This window comes from Coptis chinensis, chromosome 5 (assembly GCF_015680905.1).
Source record: "Coptis chinensis isolate HL-2020 chromosome 5, ASM1568090v1, whole genome shotgun sequence".
Classification (NCBI taxonomy): Eukaryota; Viridiplantae; Streptophyta; class Magnoliopsida; order Ranunculales; family Ranunculaceae; genus Coptis; species Coptis chinensis.
In genome coordinates, this window is record NC_141460.1 from 59,302,458 (window position 1) to 59,329,153 (window position 26,696).

The 26,696-nt window shown below is 35.8% G+C and overlaps 2 protein-coding genes across 2 annotated transcripts; one reads left to right on the forward strand and one right to left on the reverse strand.

Moving 5' to 3' along the window:
* Positions 1-7,475: 7,475 nt before the first annotated feature.
* Positions 7,476-19,326, forward strand: LOC147498159 (TSL-kinase interacting protein 1-like). Its single transcript, XM_086560278.1, is given in 16 exon segments — positions 7,476-7,760; positions 10,288-10,500; positions 11,152-11,234; positions 11,317-11,364; positions 12,759-12,899; positions 14,038-14,147; positions 15,088-15,172; positions 15,260-15,539; positions 16,323-16,386; positions 16,388-16,497; positions 16,581-16,738; positions 16,819-17,057; positions 17,176-17,557; positions 17,855-18,274; positions 18,364-18,492; positions 18,587-19,326. Coding segments are annotated over 15 exon segments (2,589 nt in total). The 5' UTR covers positions 7,476-7,760; positions 10,288-10,382; the 3' UTR covers positions 18,809-19,326.
* A 703-nt stretch (positions 19,327-20,029) lies between these two features.
* On the reverse strand, positions 20,030-26,301 carry LOC147498160 (dolichol kinase EVAN-like). Its single transcript, XM_086560279.1, has 12 exons — positions 25,966-26,301; positions 25,613-25,903; positions 25,469-25,539; positions 25,291-25,371; positions 24,991-25,220; positions 24,023-24,212; positions 23,842-23,907; positions 22,861-22,949; positions 22,657-22,771; positions 21,028-21,079; positions 20,838-20,938; positions 20,030-20,388 (listed from the first exon to the last, which is right to left on the reverse strand). The coding sequence occupies exons 1-12, from the start codon at positions 26,252-26,254 to the stop codon at positions 20,275-20,277; spliced, it is 1,689 nt and encodes a 562-aa protein (XP_086416405.1). The 5' UTR covers positions 26,255-26,301; the 3' UTR covers positions 20,030-20,274.
* Between the last annotated feature and the right edge of the window lie 395 nt (positions 26,302-26,696).

Consider the following 26,696-nt stretch of genomic DNA (forward strand, 5'->3'; position numbering starts at 1 on the left):
AAAATTATGCATGATAAATTGTTTTCACATAACATTTCTTTGAAATTGACCAATCTAACATCTAACATAACGAACTCATGTAATTTTATACGACCTGTTAAAATATATTTTTATCTGATAGATTACTACAGCCTGATATCCACATAAGCTGATCTATGTAAATTTAAATTTACACAGTAACTTGACCTATAAAAATTAAATTTTCATAGAGAAATTAGGTCGATCATAACTTATGCAAAATTATTTGAAATGAACAATGCCCAAAAAGATTTCATCTTTAAATTGAAAAAACTTGACTTTCATATTCAAAATATTCAAAGAGATTTCATCTTTGAATTGAAAAAGTAGACAATTATCAGATCCGATTTTGAATGGAAGAAACAAAATTTCCAAGTCTTGATATTGTTTCTCAAATCTAATTTGTTTGGTTGGAAAACAACAAATTTCAAGAAAAATTGATTGAGAGAAAAAAAAGAAGAATTTCGTATTTGAAAAAAATGAAAGAATGAGAGAAAGTTAGAAAGGAAAAAGAAAGAGGGTAGTGGAGAAAGAGGAGAAGAATAAGAGTTTGTTTTCTGCCATTAAAGTAGTTTTGGGGGCATTTTCATCCATATTGTGGGGTTTTCAAAAACAGGGAGTTTTAGTGGGTTGGTCCGTTGAGAGGGAGGTTTTATGAACCGAAAATTGGATTAGTGAGATTTTTCCCAAAACCTAGAAAAAAAGTACAGGTACCATGTAGGGAAAAAAAATAAAAGTTTGTGGTACTAAATAGTTACAAACTCATCCACTTTTTTATCTGTAATTTGTTTTGTTTATTTAAAATTTTATTGTAAGAGTTCATCCCCCTTGGATGTAATGTTTTAATGATATGAAGAATTTCATAAAAAAATTTCATAATAACATTTGATCATATATATATATATATATATATATATATAGTAATTCTCTAAAAAGTAACTACTTAAGTTAACGTAAAATAAGTACGTATGTAAAACTTTACCTACATAATGAGTTCAAATATTATTTTTTGTGGTTATAAAGCACTCACCATAATGATTATCTTCCCAAAATTTCAGCTCATTTGGAAACCTCTAACATAGATAAAATTTGTTGGCATCTTTATGCATACATATTGAGATACGCATACATATTAAGATACGCACATTCAATGTTCATACTTATTCCGGTATGCACATAGTTAGCAATTCTTAATGCCCAAAAATTTGATACGAAAAGTATTCGAATAAATTTGGAGCCTCGACAAGAATTCATTTTTTCAATTCGGATTAAAAAAAACATAAGCGACAAAAGTTAGGTTAAGTGAGTAACTCAAGTATAATCTGAAGCTAAAAGTAAAAAAAAATACAAAAAAAAATTCGGACGGTGAGAGTTCGGTGAAAATTAGACAAATGGCACCCATTGTTTGCCAAATTGACATGAAAAGGCAGTAATCAAATCAAAATTATCAATTACATACATAATTGAAATCCACTAGCTAGAATCAACACATAAGAAAATGTCATTCAAATTCAAAGAAAAAGAGAAAAGACAAATTCTAACTTCTAAACAAAAACTTCCCATGCAATTATCATATGGACCAAGTAGGTCGTCAAACATCGGGAGTAGGAGCACTTGCACTTTGGTTCTTCTTCAATGTTGGTGGGAGCGATTTTTTCAATCAATAAATATAAAAATTGTTGGCATCTTTAAAAAAGGAAATTAAAAATATTTTCTATGGCGTTCTCTGATTTCTCTCGACTGATTGATCTTTTCAATCTATAAATGTAAAGTTTCTCATCCGATGTTCCCACGCACCATATTTAGTTTGCCCACTTTTTGACCTTCCTTTTTAGTTCCACTTATTTCTTCATCTTTAATTCTTTTATAATGAATCTCTTTTTTAAGGATTTCAATTAATACGGGATTATTATTCGAGAGAATACTTAATGCACGACTGAATTCACGAATTAATCCATATTTTTGAAAAATTCCACCATATTAAACATTTGTTGATTTAACGATAGATTCGCAAATTATTCGCCGAAGTGCTAACTATGGGTATACACAATAATTATTTTGAATACCTAAAATAAATAACCTGTGTGCATACCTACTGTTTGAATACCTAAAATAGGTAATCAGTGTGCATACTTGTTTAAGTATGTACATTCACATACCATGTATATACAATAATTAGTTTGAATACCTAAAATAGGTAATCAGTGTGCATACTGTTTAAGTATGTACATTCTTGAGTACAAAATATCGATATATCGCGATATTTGGGGATATCTATCGATTTCAAATTTCGGATATATAAATATCACGATATATTTAGAGATATATATGACTGCAAATATCGGTGATATTTCGATGATATTTGCGATATTTGCAATATTTAGGGGTATTTTGTGATATTTGGTAATATTTTGTGTATATAACAATTTTATTTAATATTTACCATTATATTTCAAATAAATATAAATAATGTATCATTATATATCAAGAAATATCCACAATATCCATGATATTTGTTGATATTTTGGATATATCCACGATATTTATATGTGAAACAATGTCAAATATCCCCAAAGAGGGGATATATCCACGATACATATCTAGAAATTGAATATCGATAAATACCCATATCCTGATATTTTGTACTATGCATTCACATACCATGCACATATATCTTGTTATGTTTATTAAATTGAGGTATATCCCATGGAATCCAATTCAAAACCGGGTATGTGATTTTAACCCGAAAATTGGCCATTATACTAATTTATTGTGCTTTAAAAAATATATAAAATAAGATGGTAATAATAATAATTTTGGATACCTCTTTAATCCCATTTCCAAATCTGGTAAAATTCAAAATCTAAAAAATAACTTTTTATTTTAACCTTTTCATCTTAATAACTAAAATAAAACCGCCCATTTTTTCCCATCAGTTAAAAATTTATCTCTTTCTCTCTCTCTCTCTCTTTGACATCTGTAAAAAAAAAATTCCTTTTCCTCTTTTCTCCCATTTTCAATCATCATCACTTTCAAGTCTGAAGCTCCAACACCCAATTAGCCGTTACTTTCATTTAAGGTAAATAATTTGTTTACATTTTACTTTATTGACTTGATTTTGTTTCGTTGAATTTACAGTTAATAAACCCTAAATTGAAATGGTTCAAATCGAAGCCCACTTGTGATCCAATAATAATAGCCCAAACCGCGTGATTCATCATTTCATCACACCAAGTCGGGGCGTGTTTTGCGGGGCAAAGAAAAGTAGCTAACGGCATGGCTTCATCATCATCAATGTTGTTGAATGGAGAAAGAGGTGTTGTATTTGTCTTCATAACTTCGCGTTCTCTTCTCCGTCCCAATTTCTCTTCTCTCTGAAGCACTCTCTCTCTCTCTCTCTCTCTCTCTCTCTTTGCCCGGCCTCTTGGTTGAAATCTTCCTCGAAAATTCCAAATCCCATTTCAAAGCCGGACTGCCGCTTTTTCGGGATACTACTCGGAAGTGTTACACTTCCTACCGTTATGTTATCCGGTTAATTCAGTTATCAAGAGCACCCATTTCTCCTCCCCAAGGTATTTTTTTTATTCATTTTCTTTTCTTTTTTGGTTTTGAAAATAAAATGTTTTTTGACGGATGTCGGGTATCTAGTTGTGCAAGTATTGGGTTGTATCGGCTATTTGTTTAAGTGTTCTTGTGTTCCTTACTTTGGCATTAAGGCGACATTCAGTGAAACGAAGAATACTTGGTGGCTTATTATCATATGTAGTTTTGTACACGTCATTTGTGTTTTTATCTCTTGCTACAAATGATCAAGGATGGGAAGTTCTTTGTTGTAGTGAAGTTGATGTGGATATTCTCTCATGGATTGGCTGCGGTGAAACTAATTCAGCATATTCTTTCTACTTTTCCTTCATGTGCTTCAATAGGTGTGTGCATTGTGTGATATGATACAACACTAATTCTACTTACTCCTTTGTCTAATATATAACACTCATCTCGGGTGAAACACTTCTTGTTACAATTTGGTATTATTCTCTATCTAGGTGACATGTTAGCTTATACACTTTTGAAGGTCAGTGGTTATCGTTTTAAATCATCGCTTTATTTGTATTCTTCGTTTTAAGTACAACAGATTAAATAATTTTGGTGATGTCCTTGTTTTCTGAGATCAATATGTCTTCAGCTCACCCAAGTTGGTTTCTTCACCATATGGAATGTCAACAACTGAAATTAGTACCACTATTCAGGTATGAATTGAACTTGTAAACAAGGAAATGAGGTTTTTTATGGCTCCAGTGTTATAACTATTCTATTTCATGTAGGGGTTCCTGGTTGGCCTTCTCCTTTTTCCCATGTGCTACAAATTTATTCTTCAAATTCGGGGCCACTTAACAAATACAATTCGAAGTGAAGATTTTGCAACTGATGAGAATACATCCCAAGGAATACAAACATCTCTTGTTTTCTATGGTTCGTTGGTTATCATTTTGATTGTGATCGTTCCAGCATGGATCCAATTTGTTCATGATTTTCACATGCACCCTTTTTTATGGTAGGAGTTCTTTTTAAATTCTTTTAGTTATTTGTTGTGTATTTTTTTTTTTTTTTTGGAACTTTAATGTTTGGTTGGCGTTACTGAGGAGGTAATAAAACCTAGTATATGGTATTATGTAGAATTTGTGTACTTCAATCATGTAAGTGCACATCACCCTCTTGCATAAGGGTGTGCCTTGCAGATATAGATAACTTGCTTATCTATCAAGCTCTGAGGACCCATCCTTGCAACCATATCCTATCATGGATTGTTTTGTTTGTGGCATGAATTTGGAATCGTAGGTCCGTGAGTATCATACCGCTTGTCTTACGCAATAGAAGAGTGGTTTATTGTGATAGTAGTAACATGGTCAGCTTATATACTTTAACTTCCAAATGATAATTCCTTCACTTCTGGAAAAAAGACAATTATGTCATTCTTTTGTTATATTACATGGGGATAGCTAGAAAACAACCTAAATGATTCATGGAGACGGCATTTTCAGTTAAAAAGTTGTGTTTGGCAGGAATGCACCTATTTGAAGTGTCCATGAATATACTATAATGTTTGGTTGGCGCCCTGCCCTGCCATGCGGAAGTGTAATAATGGTGCTTGCAAGTGTTTTGAGGTAGTCTAGTTGTGTCTTTGAAGGACACTCAAACTTAGGAATGGAGGTGATATCTTTGATTTCATACTGGGGCCTCCATCGAGACACAATTAACCTCCTTCAAAACACTCATTTTACATAGATAGCTAGCCCCCACTTTTTGCTATTTAATCTTCGCTGTGCCAGTGTCTTATCCTCAATATTATTGCGTTGTAATTCGTACAAAACTGAGTTCACTTGGCATTAACGGTTGTTTGTTTTTTGGACAAATGGAATTTTTAATTTCACTGTCTATTTACAAAATGATTTGTTATAAATATATTCAATGCCAACAGTTGATTTAGAGTCCGAAATCTGTGGGTGTTTCGAAGTTAGTGGTGGCCTCTATTTTCCGTTGGTTTCTTTTGCCTTCACCCGAAAGTATTTTACAACGTTGGATTGAATAAATTTTTCGGTTTTATAATTTGCTAATGCTATCATATTCTCAGTGGTAATGATGCTTCGCCGCAGTGGGTACCAGAATCCGAGATGAATTGCACGGACTGTCTGGACATATCCATTGTCCTACCTTGCGTTTCATACTTACTCAATTAGGGCAAGACCATCTATTCCCGTAAATTGTGTTTTCTAAAGTAGATAGCGTTTTCCCATCCCATTTGTTCATTTTATCTTACTATTACTAATGTTGCCATGCTAGTGTTGCGGGGCTTTTGGAGAATGAGTATGTTGGCACCTCCTTCATTTGTTGGGCAGGTGAGGACAATTTCGGGATTCAAGCTCTTCACGATTGCTACGACATCTCTCCCGATACTAATGCGAAGTGGGCAAATTCTATGGTGTTGTTTGTGATGGCGGTTGGGTACCGCGATTGTGTTGTTTATTTTGCTATATTTCCGTGTAAGCAAGAACATAGTAATCTGTTGGTTCTATGCATGTAAAGTAAATACAAACAAGGGAGATGAATATAGTATCTTGCCGGTCATTCTGACTGGCTATAGCTAGCTTCGTACTTTTAGCTCTTCACTTTCAAGTCGGGGATTTTGCCTTGCAGTGAAAGTTTAGAAATCTGCCTGATACAATTGTTAATTTGTTGCATGATACGTGTTTGGAAGTTTGCCTTCATGTTTAGTCAAGGTTAAAATTGCTATAGCCTCCAGTGCATGGAATAATGTATTTTGAGCACCAATGAGAGCCTTGGAGGGTGTCAATTTAAACCTTGGATGCTTGGACCACCTTGAAGATATGGTGCCTTTTATAGCTTAAGCTACTTTGGAGGTCATTATACTGTTGAAGGGGATTGGATGATATTTCTTCGCAAGCTTTACTTGATCGACAAAAAATGACAACAATGTAAGTTGACAAAAATTGTTTATTTAGTTTTCAAGTTTTAGATAGGCTCTGTTTGGTAGCGTAGATTGGGTGACCTGTAGAATGAATAAGACCTTTGATAATCAAGTGCACGAGTGAGTAGAGCTGCAGGGTTTAGTCCACCATAAACTAATATATGAATTATGAAGGGGGTTATTGAAAAGAGACTATGCTTGAACTTATGGTATGCATTTTGAGTAGATGTATATATTGTATTTGTTTTTTCTTAACATTTGAGTAAGTCAGGTGAGAAAACAACTGAGTCAAACCAAACGAAGAAAAATAATTTAGAATCACTGTTCCCATTAGATCCTAATGATGATTCTCCTGAACGGAGAAATTGTCTTTCGTAACAATGGGTCACAGTAGCCAATAAAAAACTGCCACGTAAGCTGAATTTCGTGGACATTGATTATATGGCAAGCTCCAATTGGTTATTCTCACTCCGCGTGACTAGGGCTGTAAATGGAGCGGGTTCGGGTCGGATCAGACTATATCCATGCCCAGATCCATTTTTTCAATACAAAACCAGATCCGGATTCATGACCCGAATGGATCCAAAATAGCATACCATATTCGAACCATTTTTGTAAATGGGATAATCGGATCCGACCCGACCCGAATTGCGAACCACAAGTTCTCAATCACCCACGTGTCTACAAACAAGAGAGACCTATTATTATTTGGAAGATATATTAACAAAATTTTATATTTTGGATTCGGATCTAGGAGGATCCGAACCATTTAGAGTAAAACCATATTTGAATCCGAATTAAAAATGGATAATCCATATCCGATCCATTTTCTTATTTGGACTCATTATTAAGGTCCAAACCCGTTGGAATGGGTTTGGATCGGGTCGGATTTGGGTCAAAACCCGCACCATTTCCAGCCCTAATTTTAACCCGAAAATTGGCCATTAGACTAATTTATTGTGCTTTAAAAAATATATAAGATAAGATGGTAATAATAATAATTTTGGATACCTCTTTAATCCCATTTCCAAATCTGGTAAAATTCAAAATCTAAAAAATAACTTTTTATTTTAACCTTTTCATCTTAATAACTAAAATAAAACCGCCCATTTTTTCCCATCAGTTAAAAATTTCTCTCTCTCTCTCTCTCTGACATCTGTTAAAAAAAAATTCCTTTTCCTCTTTTCTCCCATTTTCAATCATCATCACTTTCAAGTCTGAAGCTCCAACACCCAATTAGCCGTTACTTTCATTTAAGGTAAAATTTGTTTACATTTTACTTTATTGACTTGATTTTGTTTCGTTGAATTTACAGTTAATAAACCCTAAATTGGTTAATTCAAGACGTTGTTTTATAGAATTTGATGCATTTGTTTAGTATTACATTATTATTATTTAGGGAGAATTGGAAAAGTTGAAGTTGTTGATTAGGTTAGTTAGGAAGCATTAGAAAGAGTCCATCGTCTTTACTAGGTTATGACTAGGTTATAATTGGTGGAGGAAAGAGATTTCTTTTTTGAGTATATAGTAATTACAGATCTTTGTTACTTGTTTTTACTGTTTTCAATAGAAACACGTGCAACTGCAATTGTACCTCTAAGAAACTAATTAATTCGTACCACTATTCCTGGTGACATTAGTGTACCCTTCTGATCTACTCTTGAAGGAGATCTGTGTTTTAGGAGTATGAGAACTCTTAAGAAGGAGACACGACCAGGTTCCATTCTCCTTAAGAACTTCTTTATCGAGACATTGTGACGTGTAAGTTGACTAGTTGTATAAGATATTTTAGGAGTACTAGTGCTTGAGTACACATTTATCATTTTTTACTTATTGAATGGTTAATAACACTCCTAATCAGCATACTTGCTCAATTTGGTTGTATCACCGATTTTCTTGACATCATCACTTACCATAGGTATAGAATTACAGATATGATGGAAGACACCAAATAACGAAGGGCGAAGGAGGGTAGTGGGACCATGGAAGGCAGCAAGGTCTTTGAAGCCTGATGATGAAGACGATGAACATGACTATCTCAGCTTTAGCTGCTTGGACAAAGAAGTAAGTTGGGGGAGGAGGAAGAAGAGGATTACGTGGCGGTAGTAAAGGGCTGAATGCTAGGGGATTGTGGGACGTTCATGGTCTTTACTACTGTTGGGAGGGGTGCGTTTGTAGATAGCATTTAGTTAAACGAGACAGACAAACATATTATTCTAGTTTGTGTGTATGGGGTTGGGGGCTCTCCTAGCTTCTGGCTTATCAGGTTAGAGTTGATGTATCAATACATGTCATTTACCTATATATGAAGAAAGGATTAGTGTAATTAATTTGTAGCAAGATGTTCTTTACCTTTTGTGTCAACTTTTATCAACTTTTAAAAATAAACAACAACAACAACAATAACAACAACAACAACAACAATATTGAGGTCCTTTGAGGAAGAAAATTCTTTATGGTCCCTAATTGTTCCAGCTTCACCTAAAGTTCATGCAAAACATTGCCAATATAACTGCCTTGGGTGGTAACTTTGTCTGGTATAGCTGTTCTTTGGTCCTTGCTAGATGCTTGGAAGATTAGATGTCTGAAATGATGATTCTTTGTTCGATGTTCTCTTTATAAGTTAAACCAGACCACTTTATAGCTGTAAAAGTTAATTTAAGGTTTAGTCTGGGTGGTCCATCCCAAGTTTAATCAAGGAATATTCTTGTTCTGGAAACTCTGGAGCATTATCCAATAACTTGTTTAAGGTATTGACTGCGTTATGGATTTATAAGATGCATATAGGAGAGAACTACATGACAGTTCTATTCCCTGAGAACTGGTTGAAGAGATGCAAGAGACGGTTTAGAGTGGGAAATTTAGAAAAGATTATAGATCGAAGGGTTCATCATCCTTTGGTCGAAGATGTGAAGGAAGTCAAGGGATAACCTTTCCGAGTTTTTTTGTCTGATGCAAACTTTGTTGGTAACTGGTATACGTGTAGGTAGGAGTTTATTTCTATATGTGGGGGTAGCCTCTGGCTTGCAATGCATTTTATTTTCCCTTATTTGCTTAACTTTATTCATCACTGTTGTGATATGTATCATTTATATATAGTAGGCTATCTCATCCTACAACCCTTGTTTTAATATGCGATATATGTTCACACCTTCTGGATAAAACATATAGCTCATTTATCTGTATATTAGTTAATGTATGATGGGTCGTGTTCACGTCATCTTCATACATCATAGGCATCCCTAGCATCCAGTGCCCCAAGAGTCCAAGTTGGCCAAGCAACTTTATTTATGTTTTTATTTTACTTTATTTATTATTAGTTGGCCAAGTTGAGTCCTAGTCAAACTTGTTTGGGTTGACTTGCAATTCAAGTAATTAAGTCCAACTAGGAGTTGGTTCCTTGATTTGCAAGGAAACCTATCTATAAATTTGGCCTGCAGCCCCAGTATTGCTTTTTGGTGTGTAATAAAACTGGTGTGTACTTTTTTTCTTAAGGAAGTCATGATATTTTTTTGTTGGGGTTTATTTAGAACCCTAGATAATCAATTTTCATTAGTATTCATTTATTTAACTGCTTCTGCAAAAGGTTAAAATGATTTACTTCAGGCTATTTCAACTGCAGATAAGAAATACTAATGCTTACATTTTCTAATTGTTTCTCTGGCATGTATGTGGGTATGGGGCCCTAATATTTGTAGCTGCAGTTATCTTGGTATAGTCTCATCATATTTAGAGTTCTTGGTTAATAATTGTACTAATCTTTCTTTTCTTTTATTTTAACCTAGCTTGAATTGAATGCCGATACGGGACTTTTGAGAAGCATCAGTCGACAAATTGCAGAATTATCGAACTCCAGTGCTTGTGATGTCCCGGTACTAATATGGAGTCAGTAATGACTTTGGGATATGAGGCTCCTCTTCCATTTGATGTTATTTCAAACAAGGATGGAGGTGCTGGTCTTACTTCTTTACCAGATGTCGTCGATTCTCATCAGCCTGGTATGTCTTTAGGTTTTTTTTTTTTTTTTCTTGTCTTTAGGTTTCTTGTTCATATCTTTATATGTTAAAGTTGGCTGTGAGAGCATGCAGCTTTGAGATTGTAAGAAGCTAGATAAGCAATATTCTTTTTAAGTCCCTCTAAAAAGTAAAATTACAAATGATGATCTCATTTTTTGTTAATTTCTTTTCTATTTATAACTGAAAATCCTAAACCTTTGGAAATATCCTTTAACATGTTTGGTAAGAGCACATATTAATCACTTGATATTAGTAAAATTTGTCTTTTATCAATAAATGAATCCCTAAAATTTAAGAAATGTCCTTTTAAAATTCGGTAACAATCTCAGCCGAAACAAGCCACTTATTAAATCTTGAAGCTGCTATTTAAAAACAAACCCATTAAAAAGAAAAAATTACTGAGTCGGAAAATCGTCGGAAAATCCGTTTATGGTAGTCTTTTAAGGTAATTTAGTAGTCCCCAAAAGGGCGTGCGCTTGGGAGTTGGGACAGGTTTTGAAATCTAGTATGCTCTAGTAATGGTTCTTCTAATTAACCTACTTTACCTGATAGATTCTGTAGAGAGATTATATGATGAGATCAAATAGTAAACTAGAGTGGCACTTCTTTATCATGGTAAGTTCTCTATTGCAGTGAAAAAACAAACAAGACAATGGGCTGCTTGGACACGTCAAGAGGAAGAAAAGTTCTTCAACGCACTCCGACAAGTTGGCAAAGTATGTCATTTTGGAGATGTATTTAGCAGTTAAGTTGTATATACTGAGTTCTTCTAAGAGAAATTTATTGCTATGGCTGCAGAATTTTGAGAAAATCAAATGCCGTGTCCAAAGTAAAAATAAGGATCAGGTACTGCTGGGCTCTAGCATGCTGTTTATTTTGAGTTATATGAGTGTTTCCATCTACCAGATTTTCTATCGACTTATTGCCTTTTTAACCTTTTTTTATTAAAGTTTTGTAGATGTTTATTGAGATTCTCGTTTCAGCAGTTCTGCAAATTAAAAAAATAAAAGTAAGGTAGAGGTTACATTTGGTAGCACATGCTTATCCTATTTGAAACTTTTTTCCCGGTAATTGAATTTAAATAGAAAATCTAAAGCATTTTGTGGTGAATTCGGGAGAAGAAGATAAAGCTAGACTAAGAAATGTGCTTTTTCTTCTTTCTTTATTCCTTTGAACTTGTGGATTTACAATTATAGTTCTTTACCAGTGAAAATTGAAGGTAAGTATTTATTATTCTGACTGGTAAATGAAGTGTATACGTATCCAATCAGAGATAAAGATGTTCTACGTGTAAGAAGATATACAAAACGAGAATACAAGGAGCACAACAAATCTAAATGGTAGTTAGTCGGGAGCGTGTAACTGGGTCGTCATAGGTGCGTAAATTTATTAAAGGAGTTCTTAGAATGGGCATTAGGACTTGGGAGGTGTCTGGTACTCCAGTGTATAACTGGTTGCACCCTGTAAGTGAGCTTCTCTCTCATATTTGTGTCCCATCTAAATCCTATTCAATAGACTTTACTTATCACACACACACACCAAGGGTAGCTTACACGTGTATGTTTATATGTGTTTGTATTTATGTATAACGGGGTCTTTGCCACTGTATCTTTGGGATGAAGATCTCTTACAAAGATGTGCTAAAGATGTTTTCAAGTCTTACTGTGTAGAAAGACTAAAGTGAAAGAACATTTTTCTGTTTGCAGTTGTCTTCATCTTCCAGTGGAAACCAGTTGTAATTTCTAATCATCAAAAGAAGAAACATATGCCAAGTGTTACTGAATTTAGACACTATTCATTGATAAAACAATATTTACAATTATAGCAAAATGAAGGACTTGGTTAATTGTCAACCCATTTTCCGAATTCATGAGCACTTGGATTTGAGATGCCATAGAGATGAAAAAGCTTATATTTGAAGTTTAGTTGGGTAACATTGTGGCATTTGGAACATATGCCAAGTGTGACTGAATTTAGATACGTTTCATTGATAAAACAATATTTACAATTCTAGCAAAATGAAGGACCTGGTTGATTGTCATCCCATGTGCCTAATTCGTGAGCACTTGGATTTGAGATGCCATAGAGATGAAAAGGCTTATATTTGAAGCTTAGTTGGGTAACATTGTGGGATTTGGGGCCTTTCGGCCTGTAATTCTTTGGCATTATCTTTAGTAAGATTCTTACTCACACTTATCTTTTCAATTTCATTTTAATGAAATATCTGTTACCCATTGAAGGAAAAACAAGAGCTGAAACTCATGCAAAAGAGAGTACAATGGGTGCTCTGTGCACCATATATGCAGGTGAAATGCTTTTGTCCTTGTGAGATGATTTCCTCGGTGTTCGTGGAGCTTGAGTGCCTTCAACTCCCGCCAAAGGTCTGGTGAGCTTGTCTTCACGTGCAAAGTCATTCTTGAGAAAGTGTAGGATTGGATTTATGCGGATCTATGGATTAAACACATTGCAGGAAAGGATGTAGAAATGTGTTTCCATTCACTCTTCCAACATAGTTTCTTACTTTCTCTTGACTTTTTCGGTGAGTATTAGTGGGCGCCTTTATATATTGCTGCAAAAAGTGTTTAGGAGGTTGGTCAAGAGTTGTGGATTAAGGAGTATTTGGAAAACTTTTCTATAGGAAGGCCTTACCTAGTTGTTCTTATACTTTTAATTTGTGGCTTGCACTGTTGTCTGGGGCTCATATGGTGTGTGCTAGGTTTTGAGGGTTGTGCTGTGACATTCAAGGTGGTCTCAGTGTCAAGATCAGCCTCAGAAAGAACGAACATTTGAGTTTGGATATGCTTCTCATTGAGGATGTTGGTGGAATTTGGTATGTTTGGATATGCATCTCATTGAGGATGTTGCTTTGTCATGAAGAGTAATTTGTTATGTTTACCAATATATTATTTGAGAGGATCATGTGTTTATCTCTGAGAGAATCAAAATTGAACACACGCATGCATAACTGGGAAATTGAACCTTCAGTTGGGATAATAACCGATAATTGGTGGAAATGGATGTTGCGATTTGAGTAAGGATGCTGGAGTCTCCGGGGAAAGTAAATTCCTTTTCCATTTAATACTGAGGGAGGTGATTGCAAGGTTGTGAGGTTGCACTAACCTTGGGATGCGTACAGAATGTCATTTTTGACCACCTGCTGTACAGAATTTCAGGGATTGCCAAGAAGCTAGGAGAGCTCTCACCAGCTCTGGTATGCCCGAAAACATGGTACATCTCGAGAAAGATAACTCCAGATGTTTTAAGTACAAAAAAAAATGAAAAGTGATTGATTAACTCATGTTAGAAAAACGAAGGGGACAAAGGTTGAAGAAGGAAACAAAAAAAAAGCCACTTTGTCCAAGGCTATCAAAGGGCTAGGATGCGGTGTTAAGAACAGCTTTGTTTCTTTTCATATCACGTTTACATGTCTAGTGGTTTAAGTTTAACATATAGGCTATTATGTGTCTGTCATTGTTTTTGTAAGAAGCCATCATATATTTGAATTTTCTTGTTTTGCAGGTCAGGCATTATTACTATCGTCTTGTAAGAAGAATGAACAAACTCTTGGGGCCTGGATTTAGTTTAGATGCAACAAACTCAAAAGATACTAATGCTGCAATGCTTCGATGGTAACCTCTAAGAATCATGAATCTTTCCGTTTTCTTTTTCTTTCTTTCTCTGTGTGTGTGTGTGTGCGCGTGCGGGCTTGTGTGTGTCTATGTGTGCTGGGGGTGAGGGGTGTATCATCAACTATAGGGTACTTGTTTCCTTGCTGTTTTTTACTTTATCCCTTTTGTTATTCTTTTCTGAGCTAGATCAATCACATAATCCTGTTTATCTGTCAAATGTGCATATATTGGAAACATGTGGATAATTTTTTTTTTCTGATTCCGTAATAAGTGGTTTGGAAGTTGGATTTGTGAAAACACTATCTAGAGACCTAATGTCAGTTTTTCAGCATATAGGGTTTTGATTGTAATGTTTCAGTTTTCATAGGACCCATCTGTAGATATTGTTCATCTTTGAACTTTCAGTTATTTAGGCAGAAATTTTGTCAAACCGCTCTGACTGAGGTGGATATTACCTAAAAAGCAAGACAACACAAGGAAACAAGGTCCAGAAAAACTAGTCTTGCAACGGCTTTCCTGACAATGTGCTCCAGATACTAAAATATTTATTGTTATACTAGTTGGTTACATGTGTTTTTATATTAGTTTCATACGAAAAATGTATGCGTGTTGGCATTTATGCCAACTCAATTTTTTTTTCAAATTTAACAAGGCATGTTTATAGAAATGCAGGAGCTGTATTGCGTACAATTTGTATGATCACTGCTACTTGAGCTAGTTATATCTATATTGGCGGTTGCTATTGAACTTGATTATATAGGGATCTGATGTAACTCTAAATCTTTTCCTTGCTATTGCTATGTTCTGCTTTTTTTATCCGCTGGTATGCTGCACATTATACTTTGTATACAACTTTGTATACAATAATATAAGCATCAACTCAAAAAGGGCATGAAATTACATCCATGTGTTAAACTCTCTTTTGATTTCATATACGCAGGTGGTCCTTGCTGGAAAAGTATAGCTGCAAAGCCTCAAAGCTTCACTTGAAGCCTAGGAGGTTCAAAATTTTCATTGAGGCTTTGGTTAGTTATTGATTCTACTTCCTGTTATTCCATCTTATTGGTAGCTGTTTGCATCAAATTTTCCAATATATTCTACCATTCCTGTAGGAGCACCAACTTTTGAAAGATCGCAAAAAGAACACAAGGAAACGACCTTCCCAGAATGAAAATTCTGCTTCTTCATCTCTAGCAACTCCGTGTGAGAGTAAACCATCAGGACATGATACTCGCTCAGTTAAACAGGTCCTTGTTGATAGCCAAAACATCCAGAAAGTAGCTTCTGGTAAAGGACCTTTACTAAAGCGTACTGTGAATAATAGCACTAATTGCAGTAGCAGCAAAAGTGACTTGTCGACAGTGAAAACAACACGGCAGCGACGAAAAAGAGGTAATACGTCTGTTTGTTTAAAGGTTGAAACAGTAGCATTATTAATGTTGTAAAGAGCTTTGTAAAGATCATCAATTTTTTAAGTATTACATGCCTAGTGGCCTTGTATTCATATTCCAAAGTGCTCATTCCCCCTGAATGGTAAGAAATGGCATCCTCTTACAAAAACAACAGTCTATATAAATTATAAAGGAGGTTACCTTTGAGGGCATTCCTTCCTCCAAATCCTGGTCATTGGGAGATTATACTGCCCACACGGAGACCATGGAACATTTTGTAGATAAACGACGCATCCTTAGGTCCTTACCACTGCCTCGCCATGGGTGTGAAAGCCTTCTCCCAAGTCAGTAAATGAAATTTGTGTTTGTCACTTTGGTGTCCCAAAAAGTTCCTCTTGAGCTGTTCAAGCTTCTTCACCACACTCATACCACACTCATGGAATGGTAATACATTCTGCACAACATTGCAGGGTTTTGTACTACTTTCGGAAGATTTATTGGATGTCGTCTGGAATGTTGAATATTTGTCTTACACTAGGTAAAATGTGGGTTGTACACTCTACTGAAGACACATATATTTGGTCACTTTGTCGTCCTTTTTAAACAGCATTTGCAGCATGAGAAACTTTTATCATTATATTTCATTCGTCGCTTTGCAAATTTCATCATGAAAAACATCTGATCGACGAACTTTGAAAATATTAGTTACTGTAAACTTTGTTTTAACATGTTCGACCAATTCTTTTATCAAGTCACTAGCTGTTTGTTACTCCATGTCTAGCAGGTCCTGCCTCATCTGCTGCATACAAGAAATGGGAAAAAGCTGCAATTGCTGGGGTTTCATTGGTATGGACGAGCTGAGCATTTGGAACGGACAACGATTGATAAAAAGGGGTTCCCTGAGCAAGGCACTCCGGACGAATCTCCTAGTACATTAGTTACTATAAAGGCCACAGCGGGTAAGGTTACAGAAGTAAAGGAAAGCAGATCTATAATGTGAACTTAAGTACTTACATGATGCTATCTGGTTTAATTCTTTCAGTGGAAAAGGTTGCAAGCTCTTTAGGGAACAATTTGCCTAATCTTTCCCTTCCAACATCCCCACAAGATCAGATTGCAGAACCCAATGTGCAGCCTTCTATGAAACTCAAGCTTCAGTTGTTCCCAATTGATGAAGCTACTCGAAAAGCTCTAGAGAAGGTAAACGAAATACAAATAAGTATAAACTTTAATCTTGTATTTTGAGCACCAGATGTTTTAAGACTAAATTTTTATTGTAGGATGAACATAATCCACACTTGGAGCTCACTTTAAGAGCCACAAAGAAGATAAAATCAGTTATGGAACATCTCAATCGTAAATGGGGCAAGTCAAGCATAGTGTCCGGAGAGCTAATTCTTTTTCCTTACAGTGCTCAGAGAGAATACCTAGGGAATTCCCAAAGATGGACACAGGAAACTGTTGCCAGTGCAGCAGAAGTGTATGCAAGCGTTGGAAGCCCCCTTGTTTTCCGTTTGAGGTTTTTATTTAATTTATGCTGTTTTTTTTTTTCTCTTTTCAATTTTGTTTTTGTTGGTCTTATTTTATCTTGTGACAATGAATACAGCTTAAGTTATGATTTGTATTTCTCCTTTAAGGTATGGATGGTTTTCAAGTGTAGAACATGTGTCAGTAGGCTGTGGGTTACCTTTGATGCCGCTCTACCCTCAGGAAGAGAGTGTGAGCATGATCATCTGGAATGGTAAGGAGCAGAATGTGGATATACCAGCAGCACCAATGCCCAATAAGCATACCAGTCATGACTCTCAACAAGTAATTGGTCCATTTGGGGATCAACCAACATCAGTGACAGAAGGCATTAAGATAACACCTTATACTGATATTCGAGAGGATAGGAGTGGTTATGCTGGTGTTGGTCCTGAGAACAATATTCTGAAATCCACTGAGCGTGTGGCTAAATCGCCATGGCTAAGGAAGCACATCGGAGATGGGATTGTCAGGAGACAATGGGCAGATGTGGTATTTCTCTTTCTCACTCCTAATGTTTAACTTTTTGAAAATTGGTACATAATTGATTCTGGAGAATGGTTCTTTATGTTCTGTGTAAATACTGTTCCTAGAAAAGCATGTTTAAAATTTCGGGGTATGGAAGCACGCACTCACAAATTACGTTTACATGCATGCGTGTAATGTTTATTATAACAATTGTCTATAGAATTGAACAACTATAAAAATCTATAGCCATGAAACAAAGGTACTTTATGGTCAAAATATGTTATTCAGTGACTTAAATTCCATTAAAACTGATTCTTTTAGGACAATCTGCAAACTACCAGTGGTGCTCCATTGTCTGCTGGAGATTGGGCCGATAGCCTAACAAATATAAGCATGGGAGAACTACTGACAGAAGCATCTCAAATGGAGACTGATGGAAGTGAACCACCTGTTTTTGAAAGTGATGCATGTCTTCAGCAGATCCCATTCAGCTGTGATTCATTTGATGCTGCCATTGCTGCTCATATAGCTGGTCGCCAAGAAAGGTTGGACCTGCCTTCTGTTCAAGTATCACATGCATCATCCATCTGGGATGCCGAAGAAACATGTGATGCCTTCTCATTTAGAAAGGTTCCACCTCCGAACCATGACGGCGGACCAAGCTCGTTAAGAGCTGTTTCTTTAGGGACCTGTAAACAGATTTCTTCTACACCTTCAACGTGCTTCAGGGGTTTGATTGAGGTATTACTTCTTACTCCATTCTTGTGCATCTCTTACTGCTTGAAGTGAGTAGGTCACAATTCCACTTTGAAACTCATTATTTTCTTTAGGAATTACGGGAAACAAGGACCACAGAGAATCTTGTTTGCGAAGGATCTTCAACGAATAACTGCGACTCAAACACTAATAAACCTGGTGATTCCACCAAGGATCTTGATGGACTTCCAGACATATACTGGGTACTTACTACCTCTTTCACATTATAATTTTTTATGCTGAGTTTGAGGAATGCTGGATCAATAACCTAGGTTTTTGTTTTTAATGATCCTACAGCCAGACTCTTTAGGACCCTTAGATTTGGATATACCTTCATCACGATACCAAGGCCAAGATCTAATATTTGGTGATAGTATTAGCCTCAGTGGCCTGAACCGTTTGATAGCCAACAGTCTAGATGCGTTCCAGAATTGCTCCTTCTTTGCCTCGGACAAGGTGCAAAGTGAAGGCCGTGAAAGTGCTCCAGTTTTGGATTGTAAAATTGGTGGCGAGGCTTGAGAGTTACTGTTTGGAAACAAAGATAATATTCCAACTGCTGTACAAGTTGATTAACTGGGTTTTGTTGACTGGAGAAGATTGTGTCTGGTCTCTATGACGACGCGGGCTGATTATGGGTCCTGCGAGAGCTTGGTGTAAATAGATTTCAGGATGTCTGTAACTTGCAATTTGCCTGATGAGAAAATTTGAGGCATCACTGTACAGAAAATAACTAATATAGGTTCCTGTCATCTATATCAATACATGCTTTCTTGTCCTCTTCAAGACGGGCATGTATTACTGACAGTCCTCCTGACATCCATTTCTTTTGCCCCCACAATTTTACTTTTTTCATTTTGACAATTGAGACAATGGTAACAAGAGAGAATCAAAACGCAAGAGAAGGGCCAGTCAAAAACTTGGCGCCTCAGATGACTATTTTGCTGATACATCACTGTGTTTTGGATGTAAGGTACTGTTGCAAATCTATTTCTGGAAAATAAAAGTAGCAACGTTTGTTTTGCAGTATTTTCTGAAAATGTTTTCTAATCTATCGAATATATAATGTAAAATTGATTTACATGATTTGGATGCTACTCTCGCAATAATAAATTGCTTGTGAAACTTTTAGTAAATTTTGTTTTGCACCTCGTCAAAGTATTTATTGAGCCAGGTCTAAGATCACTCACCAATGGATGCAAAACAACGATCGTCTCCTGTCTAAATTCTACAATGGCATTTGTTTTTAGTGCGTTCTTCAGAATAGAATGCTAATCTGCTTTAGTAGTTGTTGGTTTGCACCTAAACCCTGTGTGTGGGGCTAGTTTCATAAATAAGTTTTCCTTGGGGTGCTTTTTTTCAGTGAAGTTCTTATGGTGTGGTTGGTTTGCCTATAACAATTTCCATGTAACTTCGAGCTCATTGAATTAGGAATTTAGGAGTAATAATCGTAAGTTTTTGACTAAAACCCTACAGAGGTGTTTCTTAAACACCCATTTCCAAAATATTGTTAAATATGTCCAAAGGGCAAGGCAAAATTTGACGAAGAGGATATAAGACGGGCATAATCAGTTTGTCCGTATACTGGCACTAGGAGTCAGGACACCTGAAAACTATTATACATTTACTAATATATGTTTCAGTAACGCACATAGTCGATATATCCTGAATCCGGTCCCGGGTGCCAGGCCACATCGCCACTCGGTCTCAGAATAACAAAGAACCAAGTGAGACAAAAGCAAATAAAAGGGGGAATATACCTTATATTAGAAGGAAACAATGAGATACAACAAACTTCTGTTTGCTCTGTACAATCTATATTACAGGCCGAAGGATCATAACTTCTGGAGTATGTGTTGTGTAGAAAAACAGCACATGAGGGAAGCACAGAATTGAGAATTGGGTAACTGGGTATGGGGAAAATTGGATGTTAGTGCAAAAAATTTCTATATGATAGTTTACAGTGTTAGTTGAAGTGAGACATTACGTTACAGGCAGAGAAGGCTATAAAACACTAGAGGAATGAAGGCGTTATCAAGTTGTGCTGTATACGCCTCCAGCAAACCACTTGTCGTGACAGCAAAGAGAAGAGAGAGCCAGTGCTGCATATACGATGAACAAAAGTAAAAATTAGACATATTTGTAAGGAAACAATGTGACAATAAAGGGATTGGTAATGGTTAGTCAACGGGATCAACAGGTCAAGGTCAATGGTTATATTATCTGACATGGTTCTATGTCGACTCTATCACACAGCTTTTTTGAGTCTCAATCGATATATAAGCTGGTAACTCTGGTTCCAAGTGACCCATCCAGTATGGCATTTCAGTGAAACATTGACCATCATTGGAATACAATCAAGTTCACTGATTTTACCCTCAGATGATGAGAACACAGCAAACTATGTTTTACAAAGCTAAGGAAGGAGGCATGGGTGCCTTAGCTCTCTAATTACTAAATTAAACATTACCGATCCATAGAAGCATAAAATAAGAAGACCCATTTACAAATTTTTCCTTTTTCTCTTTTTGGAGTAGAGCAAGATAAATACCTGAGAGAGTACATAACCAGTTGATGCTAGAAGTGGAAGGAGAACCGAGCAAGCCACCAGGACAGACGTTATACCAGCCGCAGTTCCTTCAATTGTTTTCTCTAGCAATTTAAAAGACATCACATACATGGTTAGTCAAAAAAGGCAGTGTCATTATACAAATAAATTGATAGGTTGTATTGTCACTCACTGCCAGTTTTGCTCCACCTGAGGACTCCATACTTGTGGCCCACCATTGAGGCCTGAACACAAAACAAAACCATCAGGACTGCAATTTAAAACAGCAGCAACAACAAGGAGGCATACTGCAACTCAATGAAGTACAAGTATACGATGGGAAGAAGTATCTTGTTTACTTCATTTTTACATGAAATAATGATAGACTACACATATTTTCAAACTAGCAAGATAGTTGAAAAGTAAACGAAAATCCACTAAAAAGGGTATCGAACTTTACAAGTTTTGACAATATGGGGACTAAACTTTTTTTTCAATCAAATTGGGGACCAAACTTTTTAATTTTTGCAATGTGGGGACATGTGTAACATGACATCTAAATTTCTCATGTGTTTCACAATTCAAATTAATTTCTATAGTCATGAGGTTGTAGTATGGATATACTTTGATAAGAAAGTGTATAACAATGTATGTAACTTGTGAATTATGAAACACCGTGTGAGAAATATAGACTACATGTGTAACTAGTCCCCACATTGTAAAAATTAAAAAATTTGGTCCCCAATTTGACCGAAAAAAAAGTTTAGTCCCCATATTGTCAAAACTTGTAAAGTTCGATACCCTTTTTAATCATTTTTCGAAAAGTAAAATAAGACTCAACTTGTATTATTCACAGATATCGAGAATAAAAAACCAAACCTCTCTTTACAGCGAGGGGCGTGAGACACACTAAAAGCGTAGGCAATGTGGAACTAAATAACAAAGCCCACATAAACTATGACTACTACACTGCTATTATCTACTCCAACACTTCCCTCCACGTTGAACATACAAACTCTGCATGTCCACCTTGAAGAACAATAAAGAACATCAATACTCCACATTGCATTAAATGTGCTCAAACACATTCTTCAAACAAACCACTGTAAGATATGGCGTACTTAGGGTACAAAATCTACTATTTCCATGAGGCTCATGGCGCAAAATTGTATGTTTGGCACACATTTTTTTCCTTTTCCTTAACAAAAGTTAGTAAAAATTCTCTAAAACAATACCTAATATTTTAAAAAACAAACATACATACTCATAAACCCTCCTAATACTAATAATACTAATCATCGGCATCGGCATCGGCATTGGCATCAAAGACTCCATCCAAGTGGTTATTGTTACCATGTCCAAGAGGGGCATCCTGTACCAAATCGGTTTACCCATCATCTTTAAACCTTCCCATGTCATCTACATGCTCATCAATTAGCCTAAAAAAACTCTCTAAAAGGCAAACTGATACTAGGGTTTACTTTTAGGACAGGGTTTTCCCTTTACCAAGTTGAGAAATACAATAACACTCAACTTGCATTATTCAGAGTTACCAGAAATACAAAAACCAAGCCTTTCCTTAGGACATGGGACACACTGAACTCAAAGCCATGAGTCACTTAGATCATACTACTAAACATATTTCCACCTAACAAAGAGGATTGCGTCTGTTATTTGAGAGATGCAACAATAATAAATTAGACAAATGACAATGATTTAACTATTTTGACAAAATCATTAATTTGATTTAGCCTAGTTGAAATAATGAACTTTGAAGTCATCATTTCGTTTTACAAACCCAGATGCTAAAAGTAGAACTCACCATTGTATCTCCAATTCCTAGACTCAAAATTCCCGCAAAAGGGGCAAGTGGACGATCATTGAATCCAAATGACATCCATTTAGGAAGTGCACAGCCCATCAACAGTGAAAAATGGCTGCATGGAGAAACAGAATCAGGACCAAAAATAGCTTGAACCAAATGCATATTCAGTAACCTCATGCAATATGGGAAACGAAACGGCACCTGACGATAAGAAGATCTGAATCACGATGGTCAGTAAATGCACTCATGAACTGATGAATATGCTTCCCCAAAGGCCAAATTTTCCATACCTGCCTACAGAAGTTGTGGTTATGCAAGATTTATCAAGGGCAATAAAATCAAACACGTTCACCAATATTACAGTGTATGCTTCCCTAAAGGACATACAAGATTGCACCTTTTTACAGTAGAACAGCTCAGGGTGAAAAGATTGCACTAAAACTATAATACAACATATTGACGACCAAGCTATATTCACTCATAGTCCAATTTTAGAGCAGAAAAGACGCTTGTATGGCAAACTACTGCTTCGCTAAGAAAGTCTCGGAAAATGATGATGATTTCTTGTTCACTTCCTCAAGTCTATTCTACGACTTCCAGTAAAACAGTTGACAAATATAAGATGGTTATCCTTCTTCCATTGTTACCATTTTGCCCACTAAGCCAACTCTATGAGCAAAGGTGTCAATTCTTATCATCTGGTTTCTTTCTTGTAATGTGCATGACATTAGATAAGATTGCAGTTCAAGGCAGCTAAATTTGTACTTAGAAATCCCACAGATTATTCCACACCTTGATTATGTTCAAAACTTTATAGGTAAAGTTGCACAATTAAGTTCACCTCTTCCTTATTTCTTTCTTTTCCTGCCATTTGGTGGTTTAGCATCACTGACTACAAGAACAAATGCAACCGATTTGTATGACACGTCATTTAAAAAACGGTGAAGTTAGCAGCGTTACTTCAATTTCCCAACACATAAGACCGATTCCCGATTAACTTGGAATCCACGTCACTTAGAATGAGAATGAAGACGACTAGAAAATCCTGATGATAAATAATCACCAACTTAAATGTGTTGGAAAAACCAATACCCTATTCCTTTTTAGAGATATTCTGTTGGAAGTTCGGACCATGCGAAAGAAACTTGCATAAAAGGTAATGGTCTCATGAGTATGACTTACTCGAATGAATTCTAAGATTAAGAAAACAGCCAAAGCAGCACCAAACGCTAAATCTAGAAAACTTGGCTGCAAAAACAAACAGAAAAAATGCATTGAGCAAGATATCAAAAAAGACAATCAGTATGTTGCATAATGCATACACAAGGAAAAAGTAGAAGAGGTGCATATTTTTTTGAACTACCTGAAATATAAGGGCAGGTGAAAACATTAGAACTGCCACCAGATGGTAATATTTTCTAAGCAAAATCCTCTCAATCTTACTATGCTTCGAAATATTGTAGAATCGCAAAACTGATGCAGATATAACAGCTATCCAGTAAACACACAGTGGAAGTCTTCTAAGTGGCTCCGAGAACACAAAATTAAATACCCTGCCAAAACCCATATAATAAATCATTCTGACACAATCAAATATATTTCATATTTACACCGATTGGAAGCAAGAGAAGTGTGTACCATATCCATAACAAATTTGCAGTAGCACAATCAAGGATAATGACTGATACACGTCAAATGGATCAAGTAACGCCAACCAAACATTAAAGTTCAAATATACCATATACTAGGTTTTATTACCTCCTCAGTAACGCCAACCAAACATTATAGTATATTCATGGACACTTCAAATAGGTGCATTCCTGCCAAACACAACTTTTTAACTGAAAATGCCGTCTCCATGAATCATTTAGGTTGTTTTCTAGCTATCCCCATGTAATATAACAAAAGAATGACATAATTGTCTTTTTTCAGAAGTGAAGGAATTATCATTTGGAAGTTAAAGTATATAAGCTGACCATGTTAATACTATCACAATAAACCACTCTTCTATTGCGTAAGACAAGCGGTATGATACTCACGGACCTACGATTCCAAATTCATGCTACAAACAAAACAATCCATGATAGGATATGGTTGCAAGGATGGGTCCTGTAGCTTGATAGATAAGCAAGTTATCTATACCTGCAAGGCACACCCTTATGCAGTAGGCAGGCTGATGTGCACTTACATGATTGAAGTACACAAATTCTACATAATACCATATACAAGGTTTTATTACCTCCTCAGTAATGCCAACCAAACATTAAAGTTCCAAAAAAAAAAAAAAAAATACACAACAAATAACTAAAAGAATTTAAAAAGAACTCCTACCATAAAAAAGGGTGCATGTGAAAATCATGAACAAATTGCATCCATGCTGGAACGATCACAATCAAAATGATAACCAACGAACCATAGAAAACAAGAGATGTTTGTATTCCTTGGGATGTATTCTCATCAGTTGCAAAATCTTCACGTCGAATTGAATTTGTTAAGTGGCCCCGAATTTGAAGAATAAATTTGTAGCACATGGGAAAAAGGAGAAGGCCAACCAGGAACCCCTATATGAAATAGAATAGTTATAACACTGGAGCCACAAAAAACCTCATTTCCTTGTTTACAAGTTCATACCTGAATAGTGGTACTAATTTCAGTTGTTGACATTCCATATGGTGAAGAAACCAACTTGGGTGAGCTGAAAGACGTATTGATCTGTAAAAACAAGGACATCACCAAAATTATTTAATCCTGTTGTACTTAAAACGAAGAATACAAATAAAGCAGATGATTTAAAACGATAACCACTGACCTTCAAAAGTGTATAAGCTAACATGTCACCTAGATAGAGAATAATACCAGCTGTAACAAGAAGTGCTTCACCTGAGATGAGTGTTATATATTAGACAAAGGAGTAAGTAGAATTAGTGTTGTATCATATCACACACAGACACACCTATTGAAGCACATGAAGGAAAAGTAGAAAGAATATGCTGAATTAGTTTCACCGCAGCCAATCCATGAGAGAATATCCAAAACAACTTCACTACAACAGCAACTTCCCATCCTTGATCATTTGTAGCAAGAGATAAAAAACACAGCGACGTGTACAAAACTACATATGATAATAAGCCACCAAGTATTCTTCTGTTCACTGAATGTCGTCTTAATGCCAAAGTAAGGAACACAAGAACACTGAAACAGCTAGCTGATACAACCCAATACTGCACAACTAGATACCCGACATCTGTCCAAAAACATTTTATTTTCAAAACCAAAAAAAGAAAAGAAAATGAATAAAAAAAATACCTTGGGGAGGAGAAATGGGTGCTCTTGATAACTGAATTAACCGGGATAACATAACGGTAGGAAGTGTAACACTTCCGAGTAGTATCCCAGAAGAAGCGGCAGGTCTGGCTTTGAAATGGGATTTGGAATTTTCGAGGAAGATTTCAACCAAGAGGCCGGCGAAAGAGAGGAGAGAGAGAGAGAGTGCTTCGTAGAGAAGAGAAATTGGGACGGAGAAGAGAACGCGAGTTATGAAGACAAATACAACGCCTCTTTCTCCATTCAACAACATTGATGATGATGAAGCCATGCCGTTCGCGCTACTTTTCTTTACCCCGCAAACACGTCTGACTTGGTGTGATGAAATGATGAATCACGCGGTTTGGGCTTTTATTATTGGATCACAAGTGGGCTTCGATTTGAACCATTTCAATTTAGGGTTTATTAACTGTAAATTCAACTAAACAAAATCAAGTCAATAAAGTAAAATGTAAACAAATTATTTACCTTAAATGAAAGTAACGGCTAATTGGGTGTTGGAGCTTCAGACTTGAAAGTGATGATGATTGAAAATGGGAGAAAAAAGGAAAAGGAATTTTTTTTTTAACAGATGTCAAAGAGAGAGAGAGAGAGAAAGAGATAAATTTTTAACTGATGGGAAAAAATGGGCGGTTTTATTTTAGTTATTAAGATGAAAAGGTTAAAATAAAAAGTTATTTTTTAGATTTTGAATTTTACCAGATTTGGAAATG

Excerpts from the sequence above, each read along its gene's own strand:
- LOC147498160 (XM_086560279.1), bottom strand. The coding sequence starts at position 26,254 with ATGGCTTCATCATCATCAATGTTGTTGAATGGAGAAAGAGGCGTTGTA. Across the intron at positions 25,540-25,612 it reads TCCTTCATGTGCTTCAATAG|GTGAAGCACTTCTTGTTACA; the intron begins GTGTGTCTGTGT and ends CACTCATCTCAG. Across the intron at positions 23,908-24,022 it reads CACCTGCCCTTATATTTCAG|CCAAGTTTTCTAGATTTAGC; the intron begins GTAGTTCAAAAA and ends TTGTTTTTGCAG.